We start from the raw sequence: 27,866 nt of genomic DNA, 5'->3' as shown, positions 1-27,866 counted from the left end.
CTAAAGGTCACTTCTAGGTCTACATCTATGATCCTATGCATGACTTCTCTGAACCTCAGTTTTCCTGCCTGTATAAGGAAGGAATTAGATCATATGAATTCCCAGGTCTCTTCCAGCTCTTACATTCTGAGACTACCCTTAACTCTTCACACTCTCTTACCACCCTTCCACTGATCCAATTTGTTACCAAGGCTTATCGGTTTTATCTTTGTAATATCTTTGACACACGCCCGCTTCTCCCAGCTGATACTACCATCACTCTAGTACAAGTCCTCATCTCATGCCTGGACTACTGAAATAGCTTATTGGTGGGTCTTCCTGCTTCAAGCCTCTCCTCACTCTAATCCATGCTTCATTGAACTGTCAAAGTGATCTTTCTAAAGTGCAACCCCATCCCCTACTCAATAAAATCCAGTGGTCCTCTCTCACCCCCAGGAACAAACATAAAATCCTCTGTTTGGCATCCAAAGCCCTTTCCCCTACTTTTCCAGTTTGCTTACACTGTATATCCCATCTCACTACATACATGTGACCTAGTGACACAGGCTTCCTTGCTGTTCCTTGAAAAAGATATTTCATCTCCCAAGTCAGGACATTTTCCTTGGTTGTCTCCCATATGTAGAATGCTCTCCCTCTTCATCCCTCCCTCCTGGCTTCCTTCAAGTCCCGGCTAAAATCCCACCTTCTACAGAAAGCCTTACCTGATACTTCCTGAATTCTATTGCCTTTCCTCTGTTGATTATTTCTAAATTATCCTATACAGAGCTTGTTTGTACATAACTGTTTGCACGTTGTCCTCCCATTAGATCATGAGCTCCTTGATACCAGGGACTGGCTTCTGTTTTCCTTTGTATCTTCAGTACATAGCCCAATGAATGACACACAGTAGGCATTTAATAATTGATTACTGAATGGCTGTGATTTTAGTCCATTTGAAAGGAACTACTAACCTCTCTTTACTAAATTTTTACCACTTGAAAATGGGAACACATTATACGAACATATTATGGAGAGACCATGTGCAATAATAGAGTGAGCCTCAAAACCAGGTAGACCTGGATTCAAGTCTTACATTGAATACATATTGACTGTGTGACCCACAGCAAGTCACTTAACATCTTAGCTTATGAAAACTACCTTACAAACATTATTTTACCATTTACAAATATCATGTGATCCTCATGACAACTCTGGGAGGTAGGTGCTTTTATTATCCTCATTCCCACTCTATGAAACTCTTTACAATTATAAAATTAATAGAAGGGGTCAAATTGCATCAATAGTTTCCCCAACTAGAAATTACCTACACTAATGAATTCACAGGTCCAGTCCTTGTCCTACTCCCAATATGGAGAGGGAATATGAGCTCTACTCCAAGGAAATTCAATATTGATTTAATCAATTTGTAAACAGTTGGTACTGCTGACATTCAAAATTTGAATTAATAAAATTACAATTAGTGCTTAGCACCCAGGATCCAAATACAAAAAAGCAAATCAGTCGCTCAAGAAACTAACATTCTAATGAGAGAACACAACACACATGGAAAGCAGAGGGGTGATGGCATGCACTGGGGCATACATACGTAAATATAGATACATATATGTAGATGCATATATAAATAAATATTTACATACATATACACATATACACATATACATATATGCATATATATGAGGAAGATGTATGTATATATATATATTTATGTATGTGAGTATATATATGTATGTATCTCCTTCTCCTTGAATTTGAGGGAGAAGAGAATTCCATCCCTGCCTTTTAACATGGAACTTTAGAGTTGGAAGAGACCTTTGCAATAATCTAAGTCAATCTCATCATTTCACAGGGAAAGAAACTGAAGACTGAGGAGATAATGCGACTTACCAATTTTACCAAAAAAGTTAGTGGCAGAGCAGAATTAGGCTGTAGGTTTCCACTTCCCAAAAGCAGAACAGTACCTAGTACATTTCTTTTTGGCACAAAAACCATGGCACTTGGGTCTAGTGCTTTCACTCTACCTATACAGATCTGTCACTGTTCTGTAACTTACAGCTTTAAAAAGTTACCTAGGGTACCAACAGGGGAACTGACTTGTCCAGGATCACACAGCCAGTAAGTGTCATAGGTAGCACATCTTTCTAACTGCATGGACAAATTTCTATTCCCTACCAGTGCTGCCTCTTACAGTAAATCCTTTAAAAATGTTCCTCGACTGATTGATTTACAATGAATTTCCTCTATACAACTCTGAACAAAGAAAAGATGTGAGGTGCGATAACTAGTTATGAAGGAATGCTTGAACAGATCTGTTCGGGTCTATCTTTCCTCTAGATCTGGAGGGAATGTAGCAGTTCACTTGAAAGATATGCTATTTGGCCCTGGCCCACTGTTTCAAAGCCTTGAGTGTGAAAATGTTCTCTCCCTGAGGAAGCTTTGGGGGGATCAAAGATGAAGTAAGCGTCTCATCTATCAGCACAGGCAAAGTACAGAGTGTTCCTCAGTAAGATGCAATGTCAGGTCCATGGATGGGAAGCTCAGACAGAAAGAAAAAAAGAAAAGAAAGCACCAATGTCAAAGTCAAGAGATGATGGCAGGTTCCTGCTGAGGACTTCAAGGGGAGATAAGAGTCATCATTGTCTTGGGTCCAAAGGATTCTTTCCTGGTGTCCATAGTACCAGGGAAGGGAGAATGCCTGTTTATCCACAGTGGCCATGGCTAGGATATTCTAATGAAGTCAACGTTGTGACTAATAGGTTTGTTTGGTTCCCGTTACGTATGCCTTTTAAAAGCACACAAAGGAAGGTGGCACATACATGAAAGGCAACAGGTGATAGAAGCTTCCTGACATTTATAGATTAATGTAAGGTTTTCAAAGTGCTCTACATACCACAAATTATTTGATCTCCAGAAACTCACAGCATCTCAGTGTTACAAAGGACATTAGAGGGCATCTAGTCCAACCTGAATTTTACCAAGTAGTTTCCATCTACATCATTCTCAACATGTGATCATCCAGCTTTCACCTGAAGACATCTGTGGACAGGGAACTCAAATAACTTCCAAGGCAGCCCATTCAACTTTGGGATAGCTCTATTCATTTGCAAGTCCATTCCTTAAATATAGCTAATTCTCCTCATCTATAACTTTTATCCAATGATAAATTCTGTTCTCAGGAGCCAAACAAACTAAGGTCATTGTTCTTGTACATGACAGACGTTCTATTATTTGGAAACAACAATCATATTCCAGCAGCTAGGTGATGCAGTACTGGGGGTGAGTGCTGGGCCTTGAGCCAGGAAGAACCAAGTTCAAATTCACCTTCAGACAATCTACTAATTGTGTGATTCCCCCCAGGCAAGTAACTTAATCTCTGGTGGCTTCAGTTCCCTCAACTGTAAAATGAGTATAGTAACAGCACCTACCTCCCAGGGTTATGAGGAATAAATGTCATATTATATGCAAAACACGGTGCTTGGCACATAGTAGGTGCATAATAAATCCTTCTTTTCTTCCTCCCTCCCTCTCTCCTTCCTTCCTTGCAGCCTTCCTTCCTCACCCAAGTCTTAGTAAAAGAGACTTATCAATATACATATTAAAGAGGGAATCTACTTCTATCCCAGACCTGTCTGACCAAACATAATGAACAAGCATTCACTAATTCTCTCAGCCTAGTTGGGTAAGTTTTTCCCTAGATGGGTAAGTGGACTTCTGGATAAGGAAGTAGAATACTCTTTAATCCTAATGCAATAATTGGTTACTAATATAAGACAGAAATAATAATTTCTCTTATATCTTTGTCAAGAAAACCCCCATGAGGTCACAAAGAGTCAGAAATGACTGAATGACTAAACAACAACATCACTTTACATTCCTCTGTATTAAACTTCATCTCAGTAGAGACGACCACTGTTCTAGCCTACCAAGGTCTTCTGGGAGCCTACATCATACAAGGCATTATTTAACTCCCTGAGCTTCATGCCATCCACAGACTTGATGAGCATGTCATCCTCCTTGGCATCATAAGTAAAATTTTGCTGAACAGCACAGGGCTCCGAAGACATTCTTGAAGCATTCCACTAAAGAACTCCCTTCAAAGTGATATTGCTGTAATCAATCAATCAATGAAAAAACATTTGTTAAATATTTAATATTTTCCAAGCAGCAGGGATATAAATACAAAAACAAAAATAGTCCATGACTTCAAGGAGCTTACCCTCTAATGGGGGAGATAATACATACAGGATACTGGTAACCAGGTAGGGATATTTTATTTATTTCCTTTTCACCCGTTCCAAATCTATTTAACTGTGCTTTCGTCTGGCACATATGTCTCAACCTTGTCAAGCAGGATAACATAGGAGATGTTACCAAATGCTCCCCTGAAATCTAGATATATTACAATCTTATTTCTTTAGACAAGTATTCCTCACAAATATCCTGTGAGTTATACACTTTACATGTCAGGAAACTGAGGTACCAAAGGGTGAACAGACCCAGTCAAGACCACAAGGCTAATCAGTGTCAGAGCTGAGATTACCTAGTTAAGTGTTTTTGATTTTACTCTGAGGGTGGGGCTTCTATATCATGCAAGTATAACCTTTCACAATATGGTTCCTGTCTCCCTTTCCAGTCTTATTATAAATGATTATTTTCACATACTCTATATTTTGCCAAACCAGCCTGCCTACTGTTCCCTCTATACAACATTCTGCTTCCTGACTCCAAGCCTTTGCAGGAGTCATGTACCATACTTAGAATGTACTCTCTCTCAACTTTGCCTCATAGAATCCCTGGCTACTTTCGTGGGCCAGGTCAGGAGCTACCTACAATGAAGTCTATCCTGATTGCTCCAGTTGCAAGTACTCTCCAAACAGAAATTACTTCATATCTATTTTACATGTATTATGTATTTCATTTTCAATACAAATGTTTTCCCCTCCCCCTCATAAAATGTAAACTACTGGAAGGCAGGGACTGTATTGTTTTCTTTTGCCTTTTTTCTTTTTTAATTTCTAGTGCATTGTACAGTAACTGGAACAGTGTCGTCACTTAAGATAGGTTTTATAAATTGAATTAATACGCCTCAGTAGTACTGCTGACAACCTATTTCAAAACATTACGAATCTGTGTTAAGTCTGGTCTCCTCCTAAGACCTCAGTTTCCACTGCTATAAAAGGTGGGGGCTATGCTATCTCTAAGTTACTTTCAAACTCTAGCTTCCTGGGATCCTTAATGAAGAATTGCAAATAATAAATTAGTTGATTTGTTATTAATAAACAATGTTGACTAAATTAATTGAATCACCAAGAAATACTAAATAGCTAACAAACCTAATTACAGATAGGAATGTTCAATTAACCAACTAATCTACACATCACTGAGAATGACAAAACTAATTGATCTAATGTCTATTGATGAACAGCAGTGATTACTAATAACAAGAAGCAGCATAGTTGATATTGGAGTCAAGGGATGAATACAGAGGTTCTTTCAAAGTTTTGTGAAAAATAGCAGTATATATTAGCATAAATAATTACATTCTGGATGCTCCTTATAAACATTTGCTTTTCTGGATGAAAATGTTTACAACTCATGTATTTGTCATGTGCCAGCTGAGAATGCCCACTCTCTTAGCACACAGCAGCAAAGGCTACTTGTTACATACAATGTGATGTCTTGTTACACCACTGGGGATTGTCCTCCCATGAAGGGGTGGGAGGGAGGACGAGGGAAAGGAAGATGGAGATAGAGACAGACAGAGAGGGATTGCACAACTTGCTTTAATGGAATTGATGCTGATGAACACGGAAAAGACTTTTTGTAAACAAGCAACAGATCACATTACCAAGGATTGGAATTCCCATTTAACCTTTAAGATTTCCCCACTATTCTTTTCTTCCTGGAAGTAAAGGTAGTTAGTTTAATGGAAAGAACACATTGCCTTTGGGATCAAAGGACTTGGGTCTAAAATCTGACTCTCCCACTTAGAAGCTGTGTGACTTTTAAGAAAATACTTTTCTCTGTACCTCAGTTTCCTCATTTGCAAAATGGACACAATACCTAAGATTCTATGATTTACGCCAGTCAATGTTTGAAATGATTTCAGATCAATTATTGTGTTGGAATTATTGAGTGGCTTATTATTATTATTATTGATAGCATTAATATTAGAAATATCACTTATAATATCAATGATTTTCATGTATGGAGAGAAATGATTATTTCTTTTTTGTATTAATAACTAGCCATTGAATCAGGACCAAGATTTTTCCCCTTTTCTACTTCCTTATCCAGAAATAAATCAGTATGGAAAATCTTGAGCAAAATCTTACCCAGGCTAAGATCTAATCAGACAGTAAAAGAAATTCTAAGTTTAGGCTAATGGATGGATTCCTGATCATTGTGTTTCCTCAGACAAGTGTGGGAAAACGTGGATTCTCCCTTTTGTTAGACAGGTGATTTGGAAATTGATAAGTCTCTTTTACTAAAACTTGGTTGATCCAAGTCATGCACCCCCAAGACCCTCATTAGAGTGAGCCCCTTATTATAATACGCATTTTCTCATTGATTGTTAACCAATTAGAGCTGCTTGCCACCCTCAGGAATACCTGCTCTTTCAAGGGCATATAAACTGTGAGGGGTCTTTGGCATTCAAAAAGGCCACTGACCTCTTTTATTAATAAACATGCTAGCCTTACTAGTAACATGATTAAATTACACAGAAATCATGCTTCTTGAACTTTTTAAGCATCACAGCACATTTATATTATCTGCTAAACATTACTTTCCATTCAATATTCCTATGAGGTCCTTATCGCAAATATAAGTAGTATAAGTCCTACTATACCCAATAATAAAATATATTCCAAATTTCAGTGAGCAGCATAATTTAGAAAATGTCCTGTAGCTTAGAACAATAAAAGTGCTGTATTCCTTTAGGGCTGGAAAAACACTTTCTTTCCAATTAACCTTTGAGGAAAATAATGAAGAAATGACTATTTCCATTTTACAGATGAGGAAATTGAAGCTCAGGGAGGTTAGAAACATGGAATCCTACAGAGAGATGATACTTTGGGGATCACCTAGCCTAATCTGTGCATGAAGCATCAATCTCCCAAGTGAGTTCCCAATCCCATGGAGAATAAGTACCCTAGGTAGGACTCAAACCCAGATCCTCTGATTTCAGGGCCAGGGCTCTTTCTGTTCTGCCATGTTGCCTCGCTGTGACTGCACAAATGATTTGCCAGCCTTGTTTGCCAGAATCCAAGAAATAAAGACTAAGGAGAAATCAGCTTGTTCTTCATCATTAACATCAAAATGTCACCATAAGTGTGAATCATAAAAAAAAGAAAAGAAAACACAGCTTGAATTATGGACAATTTGAAACCTCCAATTCCAAACAGCATTCAGAGTCATAGGAGTGTGTGCAAAAAATGCTCTGAAAATTGGGTGCATAATGCATCTATCACTCAAAAGGACATCTTAATGTAGCTAGGCTGTAAAGCCAACATTTCTAGAATATACTTACAGATTTTCCTTTTGGATAAGAACCCTTATACAAGCTGTACTTGAGAGGCTGATAAGCCATGCAGTACAGTGATGAAATGAGGCAGAGAAAGCTAAATGGATAATAAGCAGTAAACATGAGACTCAGAAATCTTAAGAGCTAGGGTAGCTCTCAAAATATCATCACGTCCATTCCCCTGCCTCGAGCATAGTAAGGCAGAACCCTCGTTTTTGTGGATGAGGCAGTACAGTCTCAGAGAGGGTAAGTTAGTGGGTTAGGTCATACAGGAAATTAATGACAAGACTAGGACTCAAAGGCAAATCTCATACATCCATTGACCCATAGACCATTAGAGATAAAAGGAAACTTGGAGAACCCTAGTCTCATTTAACATGGGGAAACAAGTCTCAGAAAGGACAATGGCTTGTCTAAAATGATGACTCAAACCTAGCTCTTGAGATTCTAACTTCATAGCTCTTTCTATAACATTCTATTACTTCCAGTGATGGTTTTATTTTAGGTTCTCTGGGCTTTTTCATTAATTCATTCCTATTTTTGTTGTTGTCATTCAGTCATTTCAGTCATGTCCAACTCTGTGACTCCATTTGGGGTTTTCTTAGAAAAGATACTGAAGTGGTTTATCATTTCCTTCTCTAGTTTATTTTATATATGAGGAAACAGAGGCAAATATGGTCAAATGATTTGTCCAGGGTCACACAAATAGTAAGTGTCTGAGGCCATATTTTAATTCAGGTCTTCCTGACTCCAGGCCCAGTAATCTATCCACTGTGCCACATAATTGCCCTGTTTTTTACTTAATTCATAATTCAACAAGCACTTACAAAGTACCTACTCTGTGTCAGATACTGGTCTGTATATAGAATACAAAGATTAAAAAAAAACTGCTCTCAAGGGACTTGAATTCTACTGAAGGGAAACCATGTGAACAGTAAATTTTAAAAAATGTATACAAATTAAGGCCATTATTAGCTGGGAGGATCAAGTCCTGAATAAGTCTTTACTAGGTCTCTTTTAGGAGGCCACAGTTGAGTCAAGCCTTGAAGGGATCTAGAGACTCTGAGGCATAGTCCAAATAGGCCATAGCAAAAGCAGATGTCAATGTTCAAGTTTTGTCCCTTTGTATTTTCCTGCCAAGGGCTGCCTCTAGCTAGCACAAAGATCAGTCATCAAATTTACATCATTCTACTAAAGCCATGTTATATTATGTGTCTGCATTGAGACCATGGGCTGCTGTAGGCCTTGGATAGAGGATCAGGTAGAAGCTAAGTCATGCATATAATCCTGAAAATTTACAGCAATCAATATAAGAGAGAAGACATCTAGAAATCAGAAAATAAGCTAAAACTGAATATTAAGGTCCTCTAATTTTTGGTACTGGTAAACTGTGGGGAAGAGGGTATGGTTTAGAAAGTCCTATCAAAGCCACATATTTCAATGACATGGGGACATGGATTCATCCCGACAAAAATCTCTTTAGGGTTTTCTCTGTGTCTTAGGCCTCGAGACGCTTACTGCAGTAATGGGGCTTTAATGGACGCCCAGATCACCTAAGATAGAGGCATCCACGTGGGAGATACCAGGGATGTAGTCTTGCTTCTAGCTGAAGACATTCTGTGTGCCCCTAACGTGGATGGGAGGAGGGGACTTCCTTTGAATGCTACTTTGTTTAAAAGCCATGACAGGCTTTGTTTTTTAAAATTACCAGACTGAGACAGTCTTACTCTTTTACCAGCAGGATTAGGGTAGGGGGGATGGAGGAGGGGAAGAGGGAGAAGGTCCTGTTCACCCACAGCATAGGCTTCAATGCCCCGAGTTATTTACTACCTTCCTTCCCTCTTTCCTTCCTCCCTTTTCTGGTCCTATGACCTGAGAAATATCCTGGGCGTTGTTATCTATTTCATTTTCCCTTTTTGGTTCTAGACTCAGGTGGTGGGCCTAGACTTTAGAGCTGGAGTCATGGTAAACTTTGAGGCAGGATTCCAGGCTAGAGATTGCTGCCAGACCAACAGGGAAGCCCTAAAGAGGCAAGGTACTAGGAAATGAATATTAAGCCCCTCACCAACACCCCCAACCCTCTGCATTATAGACTTTGAACTTGGTGGGACTATGCTATAAGATAACTGAGTAAAGCTATTAAACTAATCCCTCTCCCCTCCCCAGAAACTGTGATGTTGGCAAATATCTTGTTATACCTTTAAAGTAAATATCCTTTTGTAAAAGCTACAGTTAATCTGACTATTGCATGGTTAAATGGAACCGAGATATATGTAATCCTTAAAATTAGGGAAATACATTTAGTGGGGGAGCCACTTGGAGAAACTAGACACAGACAAATCAACTTACAGGTACTTAAAAGCCTAGGGTAAGGGCGATATGTAACAAACCTGACCTTTAGTACTTCAGGCCAGACCAGCCAATGTTAGACTACCAAAACCAGCTTACGAGTCCCCCCCCCCCCCCCAGGGAACATATACAAAACAAGGGGAACATACCTATAGGCAAAGAAGGAATAGCACTCAGAAACATTCAAATCTTGAAAATACTCTGTTTTTCTGTAACAAAATTGACCTATCTCCTTTCTTCTCTCTCTAACAGTATAAAGTTTTAAATAAGATCCACCATGAGGGCTAGCCTCAAGCACTGGAAGCAATCCCCTATTTCTCCCTAAGTCATGCAGCATTTTTAGACAACTTCACTGTGGGAAAGATGCTGGTTCTGAGTTACTGACTTCACACTCTCATGGATCAATTGTCCTGCCTTCTCTGTTATGCTCACAATGCAAGCCAATACCAGCATTGGGTCAGAAACCATTCAGGCAGGAAGGAACTAGAAGGACATAAATATTTAATGGTAAGGCAAGACAGGCTGTCAAAAGCCTGGGCAGATAATCAAGAGCCAGGTAGCATCAATGGAATCAAAATGGCAGAGCAGTAAAATACATGTGTAAAGAGAATCACAAGGCTTGAAAAGACATTGTAGAGAGTTGGATTATATGACCATTAAGATCCTTTCCAATTTTAAATTTCTATGTTCTTATTATCAACTAATCTAACACTCTCAGGTTAGTGACATGAAATTAGAGTCAAAGGTTTGATGTGATTTCTCCCTGGTTGCAAAATGACTTCATGGCCAAGCTGGATTGTAAACCAAGATCTCTCATCTCCTCTCTAGTATTTTTTCTACTATACCATACTTCTTCAATTCATACTAGACAAAATGGCTCAAGAAATGTGTATTCTTAGTGGTGGCAGGCTTCTGCAACTGCTGCTAATCCAGGTCTGCCTGAAGGAGTGGGGAAAGTCTCAGGAAATGCTGTCAAAGGACATTACTGTCACTGACATTATAATGCAATCATCATCATGGCACATTCCTTTAGTATTTGCTGCTTTTAAAACCTCCAGCAGTTTATAGTACAGCCCAGTACATAAGAATCTCCTCAGGGACATATATAGTATAAGAGAACACAGTCACATGGAGAATGTTGGAGTCACAACTTGCATTTTGGCCCTCAAAGAAAATGACACAAAACAGGCCTTAAATTCAGTTCCCTGGATCACTGAATGGCAAAGACCCAAAACAGCATAAGAAACTTGCTGTGGATGAGATGAAAGAGGGTAGAGCTGGATGAGAAGACCCTTTGAGTGATGATCATTGGAGAAAGGAAGAACACCATCTTGTAGCTTCTTATTTAAGCTAATCATTTTAGCCAAATTGTTCCTGAACTTGTCTGTTCCCATAAAATACCTTAGGTACTGAAAGTACCCTGTCAATTTTTTTTCTCTCTACGATAAAGTCCTGCACACCTATTCCCAATCGCAACCACCCAGGCATTCAGATTCTCTTCAGCTAAGCTTCCTGACACCAAAGAGGTCCAACTTGGATTACTTGCTCCCTCTTCTCCACACAGTGAGCTCTGCAGGCCAGTGGAATAGATGAGCCTGATTAGGAAATACTGGCCCAGAAGCCTAGGCCAGCCATGATTTTCTAAGCTGACCACAGGCAGCGTCAAAATAAGGAGACCAGTTGGCACCCATGATGGTGCTAATGTTGCCTTCCTGCTCTGACTACCAAACTGATTTGCTAGTTGTGGAATTCTTCATTTGCCAGAAGAAATAACTAGTTGTTTATTTACTTTTTCTTTTTTCTTTTTTTTTAATAAACTCTGATGAGGAAAAAAAAAGGCCATTGTTTCACTTACAGGAGGTCCTGGTAATCCATTAAGTCCAGGTATGCCAGCTTCACCTTTCTTGCCCTGGACATAGAGAAGAAACAGAAATTACAAAACAGACACAGAATAGATGACCAACATTGCCTCAGACAGCCAATGATGTGATTCTTGTCTCCTCAAGGGAACCCAAAACTTTTAGTCTAAGCATTAGTTTTATCATAACCATGAGGGAAATCACCCTTCTCAGTGTACCTCTGCTACTCACACTTGAAACCAATTCTTTTGTTTTCTTTTTTTTTCTTTTGGGGGGTGGGGCTAGGCAATGGGGTGAAGTGACTTGCCCAGGGTCACACAGCTAGTAAGTCTGAGGACTCATGTCCTCCTGAATCCAGGGCCGGGGCTCTATACACTGAGCCACCTAGCTGCCCCTTGTTTTCTTTTTGAAAAAAAGAAATGCTTGTTTAAAAAATTCATTTTTTAAAAAAAGATTTTTGTCTCGAATTACATTCCCCCTTCAAATCTTCCCCCACCCATTGTGAAGACAAGAAATGTGATGCCAATTATGTGAAATCATGCAAAACACATTTCCATATTAGCTATGTTGCAAAAAGGAAGTAAGAAAAAAATAAAGTGGAAAAAAAAAAGCTTCAATCTGCATTTAAACTCCATCAGTTGTTTCTTTGGCTGATGATAGCATTTTTTCTTCATAAGTCCTCCAGAACTATCTTAGAACATTTTATTGATCAGAGTAGCTAAGTCTTTCACAATTGATTATCATTACAATATTTCTGTTACTGTATATGATGTTCTCCTGATTCTGCTCACTTCATTTTGTATCAGTTCGTATAAGTCTTCCCGGTTTTTTTTTTCTAAAATCATCCTGCTAGTCATTTCTATAGCTATCTATTTCTATATCTACATCTATCATTGCTATGGCATAAGAGTATTCTATCACAATCATACACCACAACTTGTTTGGCTATTCCCCAATTCATGGGTATCCACTCATTTTTCAATTCGGTGTCAAGTCCCCAGAAACATACTATAAATATTTTTGTACATATAGGTCTTTTTCCTTTCCTTTTATCTCTTTGGGATACAGACCTAGTAACGGTATTGCAGGGTCAAAGGGTATGCACAGCTTTATAGCCCTCCGGGAACAGTTCAAAATTGCTTTCCAGAATAGTAAAATCATTTCACAACTCTACCAACAGTGCATTAACGTCCCGTTTTTTCCACATCCCCTTTATCATTTGACATTTTCTTTTCTATCATATCAGACTATCTGATAGGTATGAAGTGGTATCTCAGAGTTGTTTTATAATTTTCATTTCTGTAGTAAGTAGTGATTGAGAACATTTTTAGACTATAGATAGCTTTAGGGCAGCTATGTGATGAGTAGATAAGAGTGCCAGGCCTGGAGTCAAGAAGATTTATCTTTGTGAGTTCAAATGTGGCCTCAGACACTTACTAGCTGTGTGACTCCAGACAAGTCACTTATATCTGTTAGCATCAGGTCCTCATCTGTAAAATGAACTAGAAAAGAAAATGGCAAGCCACTCCAGTATCTTTGCCAAGAAAATCCCAAATGGGGTCACAAAAAGTTGGACATGACTGAAATGACTGAATGACAATAACAACAAAATAGATACCTTTGATTTCTTCTTCTGAAAATTGTTTGTTCATATCTTTTAACCATTTATCAATTACAGAATGACATATTCATATAAATTTGATTCAGTTTTCTATATATTTGAGAAATGAGGCCTTTATCAGAGAAACTTGCCGTAATTTTTTTCCATTTCCTGCTTCCCTTCTAATCTTGGTTTTGATTATGCAAAACCTTTTAAATTTAATATAATCAAAATTATCCATTTTACATCCTATGATCCTCTTTATCTCATTTGGTCAAAAATTCTTCCCTTATTCACAGGTCTGACAGGTAAAATTTTCTATACTCCCCTAATTTGCTTAAGATACCACATCTCATGTCTAAATCATGTGCCCATTTTGACCTTATCTTGGTATATGGTGTGAGATGTTGGTCCATACCTAGTTTTTGTCAAACTGCTTTCTAGTTGTCCCAGCAAGTTTTGCTAAATAATGAATTCTTGTTCCAAAAGCTTAGATTGTTAGTTGATTATTGTTGTTACTGTGTACAATGATCTCCCAACTCTGCTCACTTCACTTTGTATCAGTTTATATATCTTCATAGTTATTTTTTCCCCTCTGAAACCTTCAGTTCTTTTAAATGGAATTTTTCTTTCTATCTCTTAATTCTGGATTTTGTTGGTAATATATAGAAATGCTAATGATCAATTTGAGTTTATTTTATATCTGCAAATTTGTTAAAGCTATTCATTGTTTCAACTAGTTTGTTAATTGATTCTCTAGGTTTCTCTAAGTATACCATCATATCATCTGCAAAGAGTGATAGCTCTGTTTCCTTGTTGCCTGTTCTAATTCCTTTAATTTCTTTTTTATTATTACTATAGCTATCATTTCTAGTACAATATTGAATGATATTGGTGATAATGGGCATCCTTGCTTCATTCCTGATCTTATTAAGGTTTCTAACTTACCCCATTACAAATAATGCTGTGTATAGAATGATTATATATGTGTGTGTGTGTGTGTGTGTGTGTGCGGGCGTGTGTACACACAAATATGTGTGTATATATATAAATGTATATACGTATATATAAACACATATTTATGTCTAATGGTAGATATTTCTAGGGCAGGGAGAAGAGAAAAAAGGGAAAAAACAAAGTTACATGACAACTTTAATATATATTTAAAAGGAATAGTAAATTGTATATAATAGATTTGCAGTTTCATGTGCAATCGCCATTTTTTTCTATTCTACTATATTATGGGAATATTTGTTTTATTTCTTAGGTTCAGAATAAAATAGAAAAAAAGAAAAAAAAACAAATAATGCTTGCTGATGGTTTAATACTGTTGCTGTTCTTGTTCAGTCATTCAGTCATGTCCAACTCTTTGTGACCCCATGGACCATAGCAATCCAGGCCTTTCCATATTCCACAATCTCTCAAAGTCAACCAAGTTCATTTTCATTGTTCTAGTCTTATTATACGTTGCTGTCATCCACACACTCTATAGCCTAGTCAACCTGTCTTTCTTCCTATTCCTCACACATTATACTCCATTTCCCAAATCTGTGCCTTTGCATTCACACATTCCCTGGAATGTATTCACTCCTCCCCTTTGCCTCCTGAAATGCCTGATTTCCTTAATGATAGAGTTATCAAACACATGGCCCACAACACTCCTATGTATTGCTGAAACCAGATTAAAATACAATTAGGAAATATTTAACAAAATAAATAAAAAATACAATAGAACATAGATAATGCTAATATGTGGTTTTCTAAGACAAATGGGGGGTTATGGAGATTTTTATGTAAAGTTTAGTGGCCCATTTTTATTTGAGCTTGAACCCAATGCTTTAAAATGTGCTTCAAGCACTGCCCTTTCCAGAAGGCTTTTCCTAGTTGCCTAATCACTAATCCCCTTCCCCTCCTAAGGTTATATTGCATCTGTTTTGCATAGATTTTTATACCTAGCTATGTGAATATAGACTCATCTATCAAAATGTAAGTTCCCTGAAGGCAGAGGATACTTACCTTTTGTCTTTGTATCCCCAATTCCTTGCCCAGTGCCCGACACATAATAGAGACTCAAATGCTCACTGATTGACTGTTTGATAATATAAAGAATCCCTGACTGGGTATAAAAGTCTTAGATTCTAATTCTGACTAATTTGCTAGGAAAGCTTCAATACTTTGAAGATGTAGGGGACATGCTTCATCATCTATCTTTTGGATAGATGGATTTTGTTGGTAATATATAGAAATGCTAATGATTTATGTGAGTTTATTTTACATCTGCAAATTTGCTAAAGCTATTCATTGTTTCAATTAGTTTGTTAATTGATTCTCTAGGTTTCTCTAAGTATACCATCATATCATCTGCAAAGAGTGATAGTTTTGTTTCCTTGTTGCCTGTTCTAATTCCTTTAATTTCTTTTTTATTATTATTATAGCTATAATTTCTAGTACAATATTGAATGATATTGGTGATAATGGGCACCCTTGCTTCATTCCTGATCTTATTAAGGTTTCTAACTTACCCCATTACAAATAATGCTGTGTATAGAATGATTATATATATATGTATATGTATATATATACACACATATATGTGTGCATATGTATATGCATATATGTATGTATATATATAAATGTATATATATATAATTGGTCACTGTATTGACTAGAATTTTTAAATCTTTGAGAGTTGTTTTATTTTTACAAAATAGCAGTCATTTTACAAGTTATTATCCTTATTTTGCTCATCTCACTCTTCATCAGTTCATGTGAGTCTTCTTAGGTTTCTTGGAATCCATCCCTTTTTTATATCTTGTAGCACAGTAGTATTCTCTTACATTTATAAACCCTCAGTTAATTTAATCCCTATTGTCTTATATTGTTAATGAGGGAGAACCAGCTCCTTCCTGAAGCAGCTCATTGTTAGATACTTCTATTTATTCTTTAAATCAAACTTAAATTTGCTTCATTACATCTTCCACCCATTACTGATGGTTCTGCTCTTCCAAGTCTAAATTAATCTCCCAGGTGACAGCTTTGAAAAATTTGAGATAAGCTCTTATGTTGCCTTTAATTCTTCTTTTCTCCAGAACTGAACATTCTTAGTTCCTTTAATCAATATTTACATGGTATGAGCTCAAAGCACTTTAATCTACTGTTTGGACAACTGACCTCTGGATATTCTCTAGCTTAAGAACAACTTTCTTAAGATTCACTGCTCAGAAATGACTTCAACTTTCCAGATGTTACCTGACTCAATCAGAGTATGGAGTGAATACCACTTCCTTATTCTTGGAATCTAAGATAATACAACCCCTCAGTTCTACATCTAGTAAAACCTAGACATCTAGAGATGAAATTATTTTTCCAAGGCTTCAGAGTTAATAAGTGATAGAGCTGGTAAGACACAGACACAGGAAGGACCTGTGGTTTAATTTGTATAGGGAATTCCCAGTGAGGAATCTCCCTATGCCAATGCACATGGGTATCTGATCTACCACTTAAAATGTCAGGAATTTATTTGCCTGGGACACGGAGAAGTTAAGTGACTTGTCCAAGGTCACACAATCAATATATATTAGAGGTAGGATTGAACCCAGGTTTATCTGACTTAAGGGCAGTCCACTGTCTACTGCATACTATTCATCACCTTCTATTATTTTACACGGCTACATTATATTTATTTAAAGAGAGAAAGCAATTTTCTGTCCTATGGACTTCTTCACTTTTCTCTCTTAGTATTTCACTTGGTAATCATATTATCTTGCAAGTTTTCAATTGCCATCTCTATACTGATGATTCTCAGCTCTTCTTATCCAGTCCTAACATCTCCCCCAAATTCCAGATTTCCATCTGCAACTGTCTGTTAGACATTTTAAATTTGATTTCCCATAGAATGATGGAGCTGGAGTCAGTAATACCTGAGTTTAAATGCTTCCTCAGACACTTGTGTGATCCTGGGGAAGTTAACGTCCTTCCTCTCTGCCTCAGTTTCCCTATCTCTAAAATAAGGATAATAATAGTACCTAAGCCAGAACTGCTATGAAGATCAAATGAGATAACATATATAAAATATTCATATATATACACACACATATATATACACATACATATATACACACATATAGAGTATTTTGTGTTATCTCTATTAGTTACATATAGAAATGATATATTTGATACATAAACATTATTAAACATAGAAATATTATATTTGCATATATTTCACATGCATATAATTTATTTGCATACATAGCTATTGTTTCTCAGAACAAAATATCCCTTTATGGATAAAACTCCCCTACATAGTTTTCTTCCCTTAATAGAATGTTAAGGTCCTTTGATGGCAAGGATAGACTTGCTTTTTGTATTTGTAATTCCAGAGTTTAGTACAGCATCTGTCATGTAGTGTTTAATGAGTGTTTCTCATTCTTTCGTTCCTTCATTATTTCATTCATTCAAACTTTATTTGAATTCTAGCCTTGTTACTTGCCATATGATCTTAGTCAATCTATTTTACCTTTCTGGGCCACAGTTTTCTCATCTGCCCTATTAATTTTATAGCAATAAAAGGACCAAAATGCATTATAAAATACAAAGTGCTACATATGAACTTTTAAAGTTAGTGAACAAGACAATACATATACATATATGTGCACATGCATATGCATGCAAACACATACATACACATATATGCTAAGAAACCAAATTACTAATGGTTCATATTAATTAAGAGATAGCAAATGCAGGAAATTTTTGTAGAGGGAATCAAAATGTGACCATATGCCAAGAGATCCAACAATAATCTAGAAAGAGAAGACATCCTTGACTGCATCAGAAATTGTACCTTTAAGCACTGTCCAACAAACTATGATACACCCCATAAAATAGCAGTGTCAGCTTGCACACAGACCTATAAAAGAATATGAGTTTCTTGACAATAACCTTATGATTTAACAGGTTTTTATTGACTCCTCCTTGTTGAAGGTGTGCAATTGTTTGAAGGCAGTAACAGGTAAGACTATTGTTCTCTGGTTATAACCCATATATACAATCAAGGAAACTTTGGTTGAACTGGAGGAGGAATGTGCCCATTTTTTTCCTCAAATGTGACTAAATGGCATACATATGTTATGTACTTTGCATACATGATGCCACTCCTGGACTACCATCATGAAGGATTGCACTAAGTCTCACCATTATCAGTGAGTCCCTACTATAGGTCCAGCCCTGTCATAGATTAACATTTTGAAGAACAGGCAGAGGGAATAAGGCATGACCCCATGTCCCTTCAAGAACTCACAAATCTTGTTGGGGGTAGCCAAGTTGGAGAGACAATTTATAAAATAATAGAGAGGTCTGAGAGTATAGTGGAAAAGGTTCAGGACTTGGAATCACAAGATTCCAGTAAAGCCACAATGATTTGCATTTTTAAAGTTCTTCTGTGGCAACACATGGATGATCATAAGAATTAGAACTGGGAAGAGCTTTAGAAACCATCTAGTTTCATCTTCTCATATTGCAAAAGAGAAGTTCAAGAGGTTTAATTTTAACACTCTTGGGGATCGTTGTGTACTGTAGAGTTGGCTGCTGATTACTCCATCCTTTCTGCTCCCTCCCACCTGTTGAATTGGCTCAGTTGAGCCCTTTTTTTTCCTCCTCCCTAAGGGGTGGTTTTGGGCAGATATGTGAAATACAAGGTGGGTTCCATCACAATGCACTGGAACCAGATAAAAATGTAATTGGGAAATATTTAGCAAACTTTATAAAAATACAATAGAACATACATAATATTAATACGTTTTTTCTAAGTGAATATGCGGTCCTCAGGGGTCCTTATATATAGTTCAGTAACGTCTGTAAGTTTGACACCACAAGTTTAGGGTGAGATCTTTTCTCAGGTCATCACCTTTATCTTATGCTTTTATCCTTATGCTTTTATCTCTGGAGATTTAATCAGTTACATGGCATACTTCTCTCTATTTTTCAGAGGTCTCCATTCTAGAGTATGGGTGAAATTCTTCTGTAAAGAGACGAATGTGATGTCAACAATATTGAACAAAAATAATTTAGAAAATAGTTTCTCATTTGTAAAATGAACTGGAGAAGGAAATGGCAAACCACTCCAGACATTAGACATCTTGTTTTTTCTTCTATTTTTTTGATATTTGATTTTGTTCTCATATTTCTTGCTGTCTCAAAGGGGCATCAATTTCTGTTTGGCCTATTGTATTTTTCAGGAAATCCACTATTTGGGCGAAGTTTGCTACTTTATCTTATAAGCTAGTCATTACCCTTAAAATTATTTTCTTACCTAAGAGGCCAATCTAAGTCTAATCAATCCCTGGAAAAGAATAACTCCTACAAAATATCCCAAAGCAGTCATCTGACCTTTGCTTAATGACCTCTAATGAGTGGTAACCCACTACCTCAGGAAGCAACACATTCTGCCCTTAAACAGATTTAATTTTTAGGAATACTTTCCTTAGTCTCACAGAAAAATGGATGATCTCATCAATGTGAATATTCCTTCCAGTGATGTGGATCTCAATCTATCCATGGCTGTCCTTGTCATAACCTCACATAAACTTGCCACAGGCTGCCTAACAAACATGGGTGGGAGGCCTTCCTCAATTTTTATGGAAATTGTGAGGTTACTAGTGAAGTACGTGGGCTTTATTTTCGCCATGTGACTAGAAGGCTTTAGTTTTTGGTCAACTGTTGATAATATCCTTTATAATGTTTCTTCTTTTAATGTCTTGTTTAAAATGTATGACAGTGGGGCAGATAGGTGGTGCAGTGGATAGAATACTGGCCCTGGAGTCAGGAGGACCTGAGTTCAAATCCAGCCTCAGACAAACACTCACTAGCTGTGTGACTGAGCAAGTCACTTAACCCCAACTGCCTCACAAAAATAAATAAATAAATAAATTGTATATATTTAATAAATAGGCATGGTAGGCATGCCTACCAGGTACCTGCCTACTTCCATTTGGGTGAGCCTCAGTTCAAGAAAGGGAAGAGAGAGAGAAAATGTTTTAGTCTATACTGAATCCATCACTTCTCTTTCTGGAAGTGGATATTATGTTTTATCATGGGTCCTCTGGAATTGCAGCAGATCAGAGTTACTAAGTCTTTCAAAGTTGATTATCCTTACAATATTGTTGTTATTATGTAGATTATTTTCTTGTTTTTTTTTACTTCACTTTGTATCAGTTCATACAGGTCTTCCTTATAGCAAAATAACATTCCATCACAATCACATACCAAAGCCTTTTCAGGCACTCTCCAATTGATGAGTATTCCCCTCAGTTTCCAATTTTTACCACCACAACAAGAGTTGTTTTATTGTGGTACATATAGGTCCTTTTCCTCTTTATTTGATCTACTTGGGGTATAGCCTTGGTAACAATATTACTGGGTCAAAGGGCATACAGAGTTTAACAGCTTTTTTGGCATAGTTCCAAAGTGTTTTCCTGAATAGTTAAACCAACTCCACCAACAGTGCATTAGTGTGCCTGTTTTCCCACATACCCTCCAGTATTTGTCATTTCCCTTTCTTGTCATCTTAGCCAATTTAATGGGTATGCAGTGGTACCTCCGAGTCATTTTAATTTACATTTTCCTAATTATTTGTGATTTAAATCATTTTTATATGGATATTAGTGACTTGGATTTCTTTCTCTAAAGAATATCTGCTCATATCCTTTGACCATTTATAAACTGGGAAATGACTCATTCTCAACAAACAAATACTTGCTAAATAGTCTCTGGCAAGTGGTCCTCCAATTTCTGCTTTACCACAATTCACAAAAGCAAAATCACTACCTCTGTGGGCAACTAGTTTTTTTAAAGTTTCAATTTTTATGAAATTTGTGAGGTTTTTATGTTAAACCAATAGATCTCATTAGTCCACCATAGTTCTTCCCTTTGAAGCTACATGCAATGAATCTACTTTTTCTTTTGTGGGATAGCCCTTTATATTTAAAGATAATAATCAATCCCACCCCTTCTCTCCTACTCCATTACCCCACATATATTTTCTTTTCTAGGTCACCAGTTCATTTACCTGGTCTATAAATTGTATTATTTTGAGTTTTCTTTCTCTACCCTTTCCTGGGTGCTTTTCAATGCTTCTTTAGGTCCTAACATATATGACCTAACCTATGGTCCTAACTTATATGAGGCCACTTCAATTCAATACAATACAATTCAATTCTTATCTATCAAATATCTATTTTGTCTAAGGTAGTTTTACAAGCAAAATTGGTATGATAAACTGAGCCAAGGTGACTTGTAGAAGTCAATTATATCTTTTACCCTACAACTTAACAAAAGTTTATTCCCTCTCCCAGGCCTTGACTAATTAAAGATCTGAGATTGATCAGGAAAAAGATGATGGAGGCACCTTCTCTTCCCCTCCTAGGTAACCATAAACAGATGACTCCACTTATCTTCCTGGACAGTCAGCTCCTCCTGAAGAAGCTTCCTGAGATATTAATAAGAAAGATAAAGTATTTTGCCTCAAGGTCAATGGAACAGATGACAGAATACACTCCAATTTGGAAGCCAGCCAACAACTTAGCATTACTAAGACCATCTCAGCCTTTGGTAAAGATTCCAATGAGCACACCAGACACTAAAATGACCCACAATAGAAGACAAGGGGGAGGTACACTGCATTTGGCTAGAGCAGGATGATTAAAATTAAAATGCCAATGGGGAAAGGAATGAAAAGATTAATTTTGTGAGAAGCCTCAGAAATATCCAGTGGGATTTCAATGAATCCCACATTTCAAGAAGTCCCGGCAATTTTACATACCATTTTTACTATCATTCTGGAAGGAAAGGTCTATAATAGCTTTAAAGCAATTTGTAAAAGGCTCCAAGTCAGAGGATAATTCCATTTCAGGAGAATGATAGCCATATGTCTGAATGTGTCAGAAATTAAAGCTGGCAGAAATAACCAACAGTGATTTACATTGAAGAGAGGCATGGTAATATATACAGGAAATATATTTTAAAGCTGGAAACACAATTTAAAAAAGAAAAAGTCAGAGAGTAGCCTTTAATGAGGAAACTCGGGCCCAGAGATGTTAAGTGACTTATCCAAAATAATATAGCTAATGCAAAGCAGAGCTGAGATTTAGATGCATGTTCTCTGACCCTTAATCCTAAACTCTTTCCTTCTCCTTCTCTTTTGGCAATGATGTTCCTCAGGGTTCTGTCCTAAGTCCATTTCACTTCTCTTCCTATATTTGTGTTCATGGAGATTACATATTCTTTCATGAGTTTAAGCATCATGTACAACCAGATAACTTCCTCATCTACACTACATCAATTTCTAATCTTTCTTTTGAGGTCTAAACTTGCATAGGCAGCTAATGGCACAGGGGTAGAGTCAAGAAGACCTGAGTTCAAATATGGCCTTTGACACTTAATGTGTGACCCTTTGCAAACTTTTGTTTGCCTCAGTGTCCTCATCTATAAAATGGGGATAATAATAGCACCTATGTCCCAGGATTGTTATAAGGATCAAATAAGATAATTATTAAGCACTTAGCACAGTGCCTGGCACATAGTAAGTTAGCTACTATCATCAAGTGCCTACTCAGTATCTCCTATTAGAGATTCTGAAAGCATCTCAAATCAACATGTCAAAAACTGAATATATTATTTTTCCCCATGATCATGGCCATCCTCCAAACCTGCCTAATTTTCTCCCTTACAGTCTATATCTAATCAGTTATCACTTCATCTTGATTCTGCCTCTATAATATCAATCATATCCACGTCCTCTTCACTCACACAGCTCCCATCTTGAATAGGCTCTCTTTATTTCTTGCCTAGACTACTCTACTATTTTATTCTTTCAGTTGGTCTCCTTGCTTATAAATCTCTTCCTTTATTAGTCCATCTTCCACATGGCTTCCAAAATAACCTTCCTAAGACATATTTCTACTGTTATGTCACTCTCCTACCAAATAGTTTCAATGTCTCTCCATTGGCTATAGGATAAACTATAAACTCCTTAGCTTGGTAATTAAGACTCTGCATAGCTCCCACCTACCTTCTGAGTCTTATTTCACACTACTTCCCTTCACATGAGCAGGCACTATGAGGTACCTGCCCTTCTCTAGCCCCAGCTGGCTCAGAATGGTCTAGTGAGAGCCAAACAGTGAGTTAGGGATAGCCTCTCAGGTTTGTTAGACTGTATCCCTCTCACCAACAGGTTAAGACTCTCACAAAATGATACTCATGGTTCCAATGAGCTATAACTAGTGAATGGAATGGAATTCACTCCAACTCTCTTCAAATGGACAAGGATTTATCAAGAACCTACCATGTGTAATGTACTGGGCTCAGCTCTAGGTATATAATAGCAAAAACAAATCATTCTTGGGCCTGAGCATCCTATTTTATTGAAGCTTTCTCTTTTCTATCTCCACTACGTAAGATAATGGATAGAGCTTTCACACAAAGCCCATCTGTCTACCACCTTCCTGGAAATGGAGAAGGCAGTATATTCAGAAAGTAATCCTTTCTGAGATGTGGGTAGCAGTGTTGAAGAGTACAGTATGGTGTAACGGGAAGCACAAAGCCAAGATACAGGAGAATAGAATTCTAGTCCTCTCTTTGACATTAAAACACTGAGTGACATTAGAAAAGTCACTTCACCTGTCTCAGTGGCTTTTCTCAGCTACAAAATAAGAGGGTTGGACTGTATGGGTCACTAAGGTCCCTTCTACTTCCAACATTCACTAACATCAGGCTTAGTCTTTCTTGTGTGTTCTGACCCATTAAGTGACTCTGGAAGGCGCTACCTCCTCATATCTACTTCTGAGAATCTCTAGCTTCTTTGAAGTCTCTGCTTATATACCATCTTATATCAGATGTTCTTTATCCTAATTGTGTTCTCTCACTCCCAAGATCAACATGTATGGACTAATCTATTTGCATATTATTTTTAAAAAAACTTCCAAGAGTATTAACATAGTGTTTTAAGGTTTTCAAAGATTTTTGCATCTATTATCTCATTAGATCCTCACAATGCTGTGAGATATGTGCTAGCATTTTCTTGTTTTTACAGGCTGAGGTAGATCTACTAGTAACTTATCAAGGGTCATAAAATTACTAAGTGTATGAGGAAGGATTCAGATGTTGTTTTTGGATCCTCAGACTTTCTGAATACCAAGGTCCATGAACCTGATCATCCCAGAAACATCTGAAACTCAGCTTGCAACAAATAAAAGTTACTATCAAAGTCAACATGGCACAGTGAAGGAACTTATTGGATTTAGAGGACCTAGTTTCAAATCCTTAATTTGTTATCACTACTGATATATCCTTGAATAAGTCTCATTGCCTTGCTAGGCTCCAGTTTCCTCACCTATAAAATGAGAAGCTTAGACTAAATGAGGAGCTAAGGGCCCTTCCAGCTCTAAAGATATGATCCTATGATCTTTCCCCTAAAACCAGCACTTTTTCAAACCACCCTTTTTTCTCAATAGGACACCACTATTCTAGTCACTCAGGTTCTCAACATCTACAGCTCCTAACTTTTCATCACCACCAATAGCCAATCAAATATGAATGTTGATTCAATTTCCATATTCTATCTCACTTCCATCCCTTTCCTCTATTCACACAGCTACAGCCCACATGAATTCTCACCAACACCGGACAGTTTGGTGGCACAGTGGAGCACTGGGTAGGGTCCACTACATGTATTTCTCCCACATCCTCCTAATTACTTAGCACAAGTACCTGAATGGACTAAGTGCTCAATGAAATACCATGTGTGGAATGTTATACTAGACATTGTGGACAAAGTGCTAGTCCTTGAGTCAAGAAGATCCAAGTTCAAATTCAATGTAGACACTTAGCTGGGTGGCCTAGGTTAAGTTACTCAGCTTCTGCATGCCTTAATTCCTTTGTGTGGAATGGAGATAATAAGAGGACCAACCTCCCAGTGTTGTTATGAGGTTGAAATGTGATAATATTTGTAAAGTACTTTGTAAAGAATTATATAAAAGCTAGTTGGTATTGTTGTTACTATTACAACAGCCTCCTAGTGGAACTCTCATCTCATCTTCCTCTCCTCAGATTTATCCTCAACACAGTTACCAAGTAATCTTTCTAAAGTTCAAGTCTGACCAGTACTTTTCAAGGACTTTCAATGGCTCCCAATTTTGCCTGGTATAAAATACAAATTCCTCAGCATGTTATAGCTCCAGCCTACATTTAAAGAATTGTAGCATTTTAACCTGATAACTGGGGCTACTGGCTCTTCTCTAAATTTAGTAGTCTATCTTTTTAGCTTTATAGCTTTTGCAAAGGCTAAACCCTTGCCCCTGGAAGGTACTTCTTCCTCATCTCATCTCCACATCTTAGATTCCTAGCTTCTTTGACATATCAGCACATGCACCATCTCTTATAGGAAATCTTTCCTTATCACGCTAGTTGTCTTCTCTCACTCCTAAAATCAAGATGTGTACACTAATCTATTTGCATAATAATAATAATTAATAGCTAGCATTTATACAATGTTCTAAAATTTCCAAATATCTTTATATCTATCATCTCATTTGATGCTCACAACCCTGTGAGACAGGTACTAATATTTCTCCTGCTTTATAAATAAGGAAACTGATTCTGAGATAGATCTAGTCATGTGCCCCGAGTTACATAATTAGTAAGTATCTGAGGCAGGATTTGGACCACAGTCTTGGTTCCTTGGATTTCCTGACTCCTAAGACCAGCACTCTTCTGTCATACCCATCACCACGGCAAAATATAAAATTCCTTTTCTCTTAGCATTAAGTACAAGAATTGTTTTGCATACCCTTTTAAAGCTAGGACAAGTGACTTTCACATAGTAGACACTTAATAAATTGTTTTTTATTGGATTTACATAGCTAGTTTTAGTGCCACATTAGGTTAAAATAATGAATTAGATGAAGATATACTCAGCAAATTTTCATATGACACCAAGCTGGCAGAAACTGTCAATATGGTGGATGACAGAACTGGAATCTAATAAAATAAAATAAAAGTAAATAAAAGTAAATTAAATTACAACAGGCTAGAGCAATAGGCCAAATATCAAAAGAGTAAATTTAATAGTTATAAATGTAAAGTCCTATGCCTGGGTCCAAAAAATCAATTACACTAGTACAGGATAAAAAAGATAAGGATAGGAAGCAGTTCAAATTAAAATACCAGTCAAGTTCAGTGAAAGACATGATCAAAGCACTTTAACCATGTGATTCAGTAGCCAAAAATAGAGACCTTAAGCTACATGGTATCCAAAATGTGGAATATAATGCTCCTCTTATACTCTGCCCTGGTTGGATCACATCTGGAGTTTTATGCTCAAGTTTGGGTGCTACACCTACGGAAGGTCATGGGTAAACTATTGGGTATTGACAGAAGAAGAAAAAATGGTATGTGGATTTTAAATGATACCTGAAAGAATTAAGGGTGCTTTGCATTCAGGAAAGAAACATTACTAGGGTCATTGTCTCTTCAAGTAGGGCTGTTATCTGGAAGAGTTTTATTCTCTACAGTTCCAGATGTCAGAATTAGCACCAATATGGTTGAAGTTAACAAGTCTCAGCTTTCAGCTTACCATTGAAAGGGACAGTGTAACACAGCAGCAAGAGAAGCAGTGTGGGGGCAGCTAGGTGGTGCAGAGGATAGAGCATCAGCCCTGAAGTCAGGAAAACCTGAGTTCAAATCTGGCCTCAGACCAAACACTTGACATGTACTAGCTGTGTGACCTTGGGCAAGTCACTTAACCCAGACTGCCTCACCAAAAAAAAAAAAAAAGAGAGAAGCAGTGTGGAACAGTGCATAGGGCGCTAGACTTAAAATCAGAAAGTCTTGGGTTTCTGTCTCAGACACTTGCTAGCTGTGTGATCCTTGGAAAATTACTAAACTTTTCTGTACCTGTTTCATTATCTATAAAACGATGAGATTGTCCTCAATGGCCTCTGAGATCTGTCCCAGAGCTAAATCTATTATCCTATGAGATTCGTTTTTTATAGTTGAATGACTGGGCTCAAACTACAGTCTCTCTACTTATTATTCTATTAACCTATATAGAATGCAATATCCTCATCTATAAAATGAAGGGGATAGACTAGAGGGAGTCCAATGCAACTTTCAGCTCTAAATGTATGGTCTTATGTTACCACAAGCAGGAATACAGGACAATTAATCTGCAAGACAGGAAGGCAATGGTAATGTCAAATACCTTTCAGAGGCACCATCTCTCTGCCACCAGCAGCATCCTTCAGTTGCCTTATAAAAACAAATCTAGCCATAGCTTCTGAGCTATCACTCCTAAGTTAGCACTAATACTGGTTCCTGGGTCTGTTAATAAGACAATAGAGCAAGAGAGTCATGTAAGAATTCTAGGTTGCACAGCAATGCAACTCTAAGAATACTGGTTACCTGGGTGGTTTTTCTTTGTGTCTCTCTATTTGCATGAGATGTACCTGGGGAGATTCTCACAGAGTTTGTCATGATGTAAGTG

The 27,866-nt window shown here is 37.3% G+C and overlaps 1 protein-coding gene across 1 annotated transcript in view; it reads right to left on the bottom strand.

The window, feature by feature from the left end:
• The window catches only part of COL22A1 (collagen type XXII alpha 1 chain), a 523,255-nt gene that overhangs the window by 199,285 nt on the left and 296,104 nt on the right, over positions 1–27,866 (bottom strand). The window contains exon 22 of the mRNA XM_027845270.1: positions 11,727–11,780. Coding sequence (XP_027701071.1) covers positions 11,727–11,780 — 54 coding nt within the window. The remainder of the gene's footprint in view (positions 1–11,726; positions 11,781–27,866) is intronic.

This window comes from Vombatus ursinus, unplaced genomic scaffold (assembly GCF_900497805.2).
Source record: "Vombatus ursinus unplaced genomic scaffold, bare-nosed wombat genome assembly UNPS02005236.1, whole genome shotgun sequence".
NCBI lineage: Eukaryota > Metazoa > Chordata > Mammalia > Diprotodontia > Vombatidae > Vombatus > Vombatus ursinus.
This window is presented reverse-complemented; position numbering and strand designations above follow the sequence as displayed.